This window comes from Prosopis cineraria, unplaced genomic scaffold (assembly GCF_029017545.1).
Source record: "Prosopis cineraria cultivar Desert tree isolate PC_DT_omini unplaced genomic scaffold, ASM2901754v1 PC14, whole genome shotgun sequence".
Taxonomy (NCBI): Eukaryota; Viridiplantae; Streptophyta; class Magnoliopsida; order Fabales; family Fabaceae; genus Prosopis; species Prosopis cineraria.
Window position 1 is genome coordinate 8196937 of NW_026555345.1, and position 7382 is coordinate 8204318.

At 34.6% G+C, this 7382-nt stretch overlaps 2 protein-coding genes across 3 annotated transcripts; one reads left to right on the forward strand and one right to left on the reverse strand.

Annotated features, from left to right (window-relative positions):
- The first annotated feature begins 939 nt into the window (after positions 1-939).
- LOC129292567 (epsin-3-like) lies at positions 940-3202 on the forward strand. Of its 2 annotated transcripts, none has more exons than XM_054930135.1 (4): positions 940-1096; positions 1341-1463; positions 2262-2423; positions 2568-3202. In XM_054930135.1, the coding sequence occupies exons 2-4, from the start codon at positions 1342-1344 to the stop codon at positions 2989-2991; spliced, it is 708 nt and encodes a 235-aa protein (XP_054786110.1). In that variant the 5' UTR covers positions 940-1096; position 1341; the 3' UTR covers positions 2992-3202. The 2 variants fall into 2 exon arrangements, with proteins under 2 accessions (XP_054786110.1, XP_054786109.1); XM_054930134.1 differs by having other exon boundaries at positions 940-1082.
- Positions 3203-3240: 38 nt separating this feature from the next.
- LOC129292566 (actin-97-like) lies at positions 3241-6950 on the reverse strand. Its single transcript, XM_054930133.1, has 5 exons — positions 6856-6950; positions 5644-5713; positions 5104-5497; positions 3609-4222; positions 3241-3516 (listed from the first exon to the last, which is right to left on the reverse strand). The coding sequence occupies exons 2-5, from the start codon at positions 5701-5703 to the stop codon at positions 3451-3453; spliced, it is 1134 nt and encodes a 377-aa protein (XP_054786108.1). The 5' UTR covers positions 5704-5713; positions 6856-6950; the 3' UTR covers positions 3241-3450.
- Between the last annotated feature and the right edge of the window lie 432 nt (positions 6951-7382).

Sequence of the window (7382 nt, forward strand, 5' to 3'; positions counted from 1 at the left end):
AATCAATTAATCAGTTGGTAAAAAAAAAAAAAAATCAGTTATTCAGAAATCTGGTGCTTGGCTAATTTTCATTTCAAAATCAATTATCACCTAAAAAGTCAATTTTCTGCCATATCCAAATAGGCACTATATTAACTAGAACACCAATCTTTCAATTCACTGACATGTTAACTCGATTTGAATTTTAATACCGTGAAAAACTCAATATATATATATATATATATATAAAGATAGATGCAATTTAAATATATATGTATGTATGTATGTATGTATACATGTATGTATGTGTATTGATCACAATAAAAAAATAAATAAATTTTCTTAAAAGTTCAGGTCAAAGATATTAATTAATAAATAGGATGTCACATTGTAGATAGTGAGTTAGGTATGAGGAGCTTTGAAATTGATGTATTGATTTAAGATTTACTATTTATTAAATCATTTGAATGTTTCCAATCGATTTCATGTACTTTTTATCACGGCCAATTAAACAAAAAAGTTCAAATCTACGAACTGGTAGATAATATTAATTTCCATAAAAATATAAATATATTTTCCCAAAATCACAAACAAATAGTTCGACAAGTGAATAAACAATATCAAAAAATCGTAATATCTCTCATTATTTTTTTCATTTGCTTGATAGAATTTGAGATAACTATCTCTCAGTATCTTTTGGGTCAAAATTAGCTTGACGGTATTAAAAGACACTTCCTTCAAAACAAATTCTTCAGCAAAACTTGCCGTTTAATTCTTAAAAAACAAAAATTAACTCTAAAAGTAAGCTTGTTCCTTTTTTTTTTTTTAAACTTAGACAATAATATTTTATATCATTTGCTAATTGATTAGGTGAATCTATTACGTAAGTATATAGATAATAATTTCTCTTATAAAAGATCCGCACATCTGATAATCTTCTTCGTCATTTTGCTCCTCACACCTACTATGCTAACTCTATCAAAGAACACTGCAAATATGGATTCTCCTCTCCTCCATGAAATCAAAAAGCAAGCTTCTTTCTTCTTCAAGGACAAGATCAAAACTGCTAGGTTAATATTGACAGATGTTACTCCAGTTGAACTGTGAGTTTTCATTTGTATGATCTCTTTCCTTAAATTCCGCTCCTTCGATATATTTTTTTCCCCTTATTTGAGTTTCTGATCTTTCTCTGCAGAAGAACAAAAACCCATCTTATGATACAGTAATGAGATAATAGAAGCTGTTCCTATTAATTATTGTTTCAACATGTAGATAACTAGTTAATGAAATAAGTTGATTTTGTATTATTTTTTATTCTTGATACGTTTCACTCACTGTTTCATTGTTATATGAGGGTTTAGAATGACAGAAGAAGCTACTAGTGAAACTCCCTGGCCTCCAGAGACTCGTACCATGGGAGTAATATCAAGAGCGGCCTTTGAAGTTGATGATTATGAGAGAATTGTGGAGATTTTGCATAAGAGGTGTTTACTTTTCTTTAACAAAATAATCAACTAATTTTGTTTTTGTTTTTGTATTATTATTTGCATATCTGAGGTATTCGGTATTATCGGGCTAGAATGGAGCTTTGTCCTTAGTCTTAAAAAAGAGTAATTATTCTAATGTGATTTTTTCTATTTACATGATTTGAATCTACAATTTTGTTTAAGATGCATTCAGTCCTCATGACTCAATTCAATTATAGTTTTAAATATTGAAAAATATCATTTTTTTTTTGGTAATTATAAGGAGTAGGCTCTGCTTGTAGCAAAAAATGTCTCCTCAGAGGAGGTATTGAAAGCAATTGGTAGATCTCTTCTAACAAAAATTGCTACATATAATTTGAACTTTCAACCAGTTGTTTAAGTATCAAAAAAAAAAATAATATCATTTTTAACTATCCCTTTTCAGTGTTCATAATTGTCCAATCAGTTAATCATGGGTATATATATGTAGATAATCTCAGAATGTAATTTTTCATTTTTCGGATAAGTAAATATATCAATTGATAAATAACATTGTATGAGATTACATTTCCATTAACAGAATGAACAATAAAATAGACGAAATAACCAAGAAGGGTGATCATTGTATTGCAACTTGTAAGACGCATTTGCAACTTTGCGCATGACTTGAAGCTGACAGAGTATAGGCAATTTTATTTTTGGCGATCACATTTTTTAAAAACTTTAATATCCATTTATCTTGATTTGATTAAGCTTGTTCTTAATATCTCAAGAACTATGTTCTTAAAAGTTTCATCTGATGTTATGGGAAAATAGGTTGCAGAAATTTGATAAAAGCAAATGGAGAGTCTCATACAAAGCTCTGATTCTTCTGGAACATCTTCTAACTCATGGACCTCTAAGAGTATCTGAGGAGTTTCAGTGTGATGAAGACATTATCAAAGAGATAGGACAATTTCAGTACATTGATGACAGAGGGTATATATACATACATATATATATATATATATATATATGCAACAATTCTCAAATGATGCCACTGTGATGATTTGACTTATCACAATTTTATTGCAATGAACTTAACTTGGTGGTGACCCATGTAATGGTATTTTCATTTCACAGGTTCAACTGGGGCATGAGAGTTAGAAAATTATCAGAGAGAATAACAAAGCTCCTGGAAAACAATGAACTTTTAAGAGAGGAAAGAGCAAGAGCTCGAGAACTTTCTCGAGGTATCGAAGGCTTTGGAAGCTTCAGCAATCGTACTTCTGCCGTCAATGGAAACTTCACTGCCTTGCCTTCTAAGAAATATAAAAAATGTAATTCTTACTGTGGTTTCCCTGAAAGTGAGGGATATGGTTTCGTGAGCTTAGACAAGAAACTAAGTATTGCAGATGGAAACTTGGAAAAGCAACAAGTTCACAAAAACATGGACGAGAAACTCCTAAAGCAAGAAAACAAGGCAAATTTCGGAGAAGACTTTAAGATTGATCATCCCTTTGTAGAACAAGAGAACTTCACTCAGACATCTTTGCTTTCTATGTAACATATCATGTGCATGTAAATAGTTTGGCGTATGACTTGTGATCCATAGTTCTCAGCTCCTAAATTATAGCAAGTGGTTTTGGTGTATGGCTTGTGATCCATACAGTTCCTAAATTATAGCATGTAAGTAGTTTTGGTGTATGACTTGTTATCCATATTTCTCAAGTCGTCATGGTTCATAATAATAGGTAAAAGAATCAAATTTTTCTCTAGCGTCATATGGTGCATTTGGATTGAAGAGATTGAAGAATAAGTAAAATTTCAAAGACATATAATGCTAAATTGGAACATTCAAAAAGGAAAAACAAAAACTCCTCATCTTAAAGTCATCATTCTAACATCATATCATAATAACATGAAACCACAACCAAAAAACTAGAATGAAAGAGCTGCAAGATGCACTTCTTCCCGAGGAATGTGACAGTGGTCTCCTCCTTCAATAACCCTATTCTGAAACATTCTAGAAGCATTTTCTATGCACAATTGATGGTCCAGACTCATCGTACTCTGCCTTCGCAATCCACATCTACACTCAAAAACAATGTTCCATTACCGATCATATGGAAGCAACTCCAAGAATTCCAAGTAACAGGCAAGAAAATAAAGAAGAGAACAAACCTGTTGGAAGGTGCTGAGAGATGCCAAGATAGACCCACCAATCCAGACACTGTACTTTCTCTCAGGTGGTGCTACAACCTTGATCTTCATGCTGCTTGGGGCCAATGCAGAAATCTCTTTGCTCATTCTATCAGCAATGCCAGGAAACATGGTTGAGCCTCCAGAGAGGACAATGTTACCGTACAGGTCCTTCCTGATGTCAACATCACACTTCATGATGGAGTTGTATGTTGTCTCATGAATACCTGCTGCTTCCATTCCAATAAGGGATGGTTGGAACAGCACCTCTGGACATCTGAATCGCTCTGCACCAATGGTGATTACCTGCCCATCAGGCAACTCATAGCTCTTCTCCACAGCAGAGCTGGTCTTGGAAGTCTCTAACTCTTGTTCATAGTCAAGGGCAATATAGGCCAGCTTCTCTTTCACATCTCTCACAATTTCCCGCTCTGCTGAGGTGGTAAATGAATACCCACGTTCAGTCAGAATTTTCATCATGTATTCAGTAAGGTCACGACCAGCCAGGTCAAGACGAAGGATGGCATGTGGGAGAGCATAACCCTCATAGATGGGGACTGTGTGGCTGACACCATCACCAGAGTCCAACACGATACCTACAGAGAAACAACAAACAGATTTAAGACAAACAACCACAATTATACTCGTTCAGATATAGGGAAGTTTGACATTCCAGCAGCATGTTAAGTGAAATCATATAGAACTACAGCAATAAACTCAAGTCTTATCCTCAGTTTCAGAATAATGGCAGAAACAAAATTAATGCATTTTAGATGCTGTGAAGACTCAAGACTGACACACCTTACTCCGAACTATAGCAGTCCTATTCCAATTGTTTGGAAATTACCAAGATACTTATTTTATAACAGAACTAGATAGGTGGACCCCATACATTACAGAGTCTAAGGATGAGTCACACTGTTCATAAATTGTGAATAGTGGCCTAGTGCAGCTTCTTGAAGATTTATTTTACATTGATGCAGTAGATCAGAAATATAAACTAATAATATGGGAGGATTGCATATAGGTCCTGGGTAAGGAAACTAATTAGATACAAGTCTCATTTACTTGTAAATATTGAAGTTTAGCATGTAAATATAAAAGTTTGACTTGCCAATGGACTGAAGAAATAATTAATTTCCTTATTTGGGACCTGATGGTAATTCTCCATTATAATATTACCATTATAGATTACCTTCATTAACACAAAAAGGCTATAAATGAATGAATAATGGGGAAGGATACAATTATAAACCCTTCAATTTTAGGATTAGAGGCGTTAAAACTGGGGAGTTGAGCAAGAAGCGCAGAAACCATCCTAATCCACACAATAATAATTTAAAAGCATATAGATGATGTTTATGTCTCTTTATTTTTTCTCACCAAAATCCCAAAATAAATAAAATTTAAGAAAATATAAAAACTCAAGTTCAAACAAAGGCTTAAACCACATCAAACAATTAATAGAATCACTTACCAGTAGTACGACCACTTGCATATAGTGAGAGAACAGCTTGAATTGCTACATACATAGCAGGGGTATTAAAAGTCTCAAACATGATTTGAGTCATCTTCTCACGATTGGCCTTGGGATTAAGAGGAGCCTCAGTTAGCAAAACTGGATGCTCTTCTGGGGCAACACGAAGCTCATTATAGAAGGTGTGATGCCATATCTTTTCCATATCATCCCAATTGCTGACAATTCCGTGCTCAATAGGGTACTTGAGGGTCAGAATACCCCTCTTAGACTGTGCCTCATCACCAACATATGCGTCCTTCTGGCCCATGCCAACCATCACACCAGTGTGACGAGGACGACCTACAATGCTGGGAAACACAGCACGTGGGGCATCATCTCCTGCAAATCCAGCCTGAAAAAGTACACTGCAATCAGCTTCACCAAATAACAGCAAATATATAACAGCTCCGCAGAAGAAAATAGTGTGAAAATTCTAAGTTATCCCAATATGGGGGAAAAAAACTGACAAACTGACAATATAATAAGACCCATCAGTACCTTAACCATTCCTGTTCCATTGTCACAAACGAGAGGTTGAATATCCTCAGCTTCTGCCATCTTCTATTACCTATTGGATCAAATAACCCAGTCAGTACAAACCTATCAATTCTGTAAAATGAAACCATTAATATAGAGGTGGCAAGGGGTGAGCTCAAAATGACGTGGAAGGAAAACCCAAAATAAAAACAAACATCAATGATAATATTGCTTTTCAAATTTATTTATAGGAAAAAAAAATCTTTCATGAGAAGTAACCTAAATCAACATGAAGTATTTATTGATAATATAGATGATTAAACTACACACATTGTAGAATTCAGTTTCATATCCTACAACAGAAAAGCTGCTCAAAAGTTATCAACAGACTGATGATCAGGAATAGATAGGCAAGAGAGAAAACAATTACAAACAAGATATTGGCGAGGAAGTGTAAGGGAACACGGGAGAAATAGACACCAGAAGCAACGCTAAATATATCACGATTACATGACACCAAATTCATCCCAGAGACAAACAACCCACAACATCTCACTAAAGATAACCAAAAGTATTTTCCAGAGAAGGGGAACACAAACCTCCAAGGAAAAAGAAAACAACCAGTTAATTAGTCACCCGCACCATGAACTATAATGATGACAATGATTCAAAGGCGGGTAAGGGATCATTGAAATAGTGTATATGGCTACCATTTTTCACATTTCCTACTCAATTTGATCATCTGATTGGGAGGTTGACACATCTTACTTTCATTTTCAAATTTAAAATGCCAATCCATGTTTGCATTATATGTTCGGTCAACATCTAACAACCAGAATTATTAAATACAGATCGGATTCTTCTCTCCAGTCAACAAGAACAATTTTCCATGAACCTATACTCTTCACATGATAGATCCAAACCCTTGACCAGAAATATCAAACTCGCTTAACAAAAAGACCAGAGAACATAAGCAAGTAAACAAACGCGCCAAGTAAAATCCAGCACTCAGCCAGCAACTACAATTAAATCCCAGATCGACGAATTAAAAACTACAACCGAAGGTAAATCATTTTAAGATTAAATCCCACTCTGCAAAACAACAAAAGAAGACGGAAAGTATCCATTTTAAGATTAAATCAAAGCGGGGAATTGGAACAAATAACGGATCCATGAAGAACTGAAAAGCAGGGAACAGATCTAAAAGAAGAAGAAAAAGAAGAAGGAGTAGACCTTGAAATTGCCGAGGGGGGAATGGGGATGGAGAAGGCGAGCGATAGAGAGAGAGGGTTGGTAGAGGGAGAAGAGACTCCTGTAAGGAGACGAAATCAATGAGAAGAGAAGGAATTTAAAAGACAAGGAGAAGCAAGGAGGACCGTTGGATTAAGAGGAAGGAGATTTTGTGATTCAAATTGAGAAGAAAGAGAGGAAAAGAAGGCGTCCATTAATTTTGGATGGCATGGGCTTTCCTGGCCACAGGTCCCTCCTCCTTCCCTCTTTTCCACACTTTTTTTGTTTCTGATTTTTCATTATTTTTACCTTTTTTTAAAAAAATTGAATGAAAAAATTTTCTATGAGTGAACCAGACATTAGTTAAGATAAATCATGATTTCTTTTTTTTTTTAATTTCTTCGTCCACTATTCTGAGAAATAGGGAATATTACTATACCAAAACTAATTCAATGGTTTTTATCAACAACAATTTCATGGGTGCCTTAAAATAACTTGACTCAAACACATGATTATCGAGTAAACTAGCT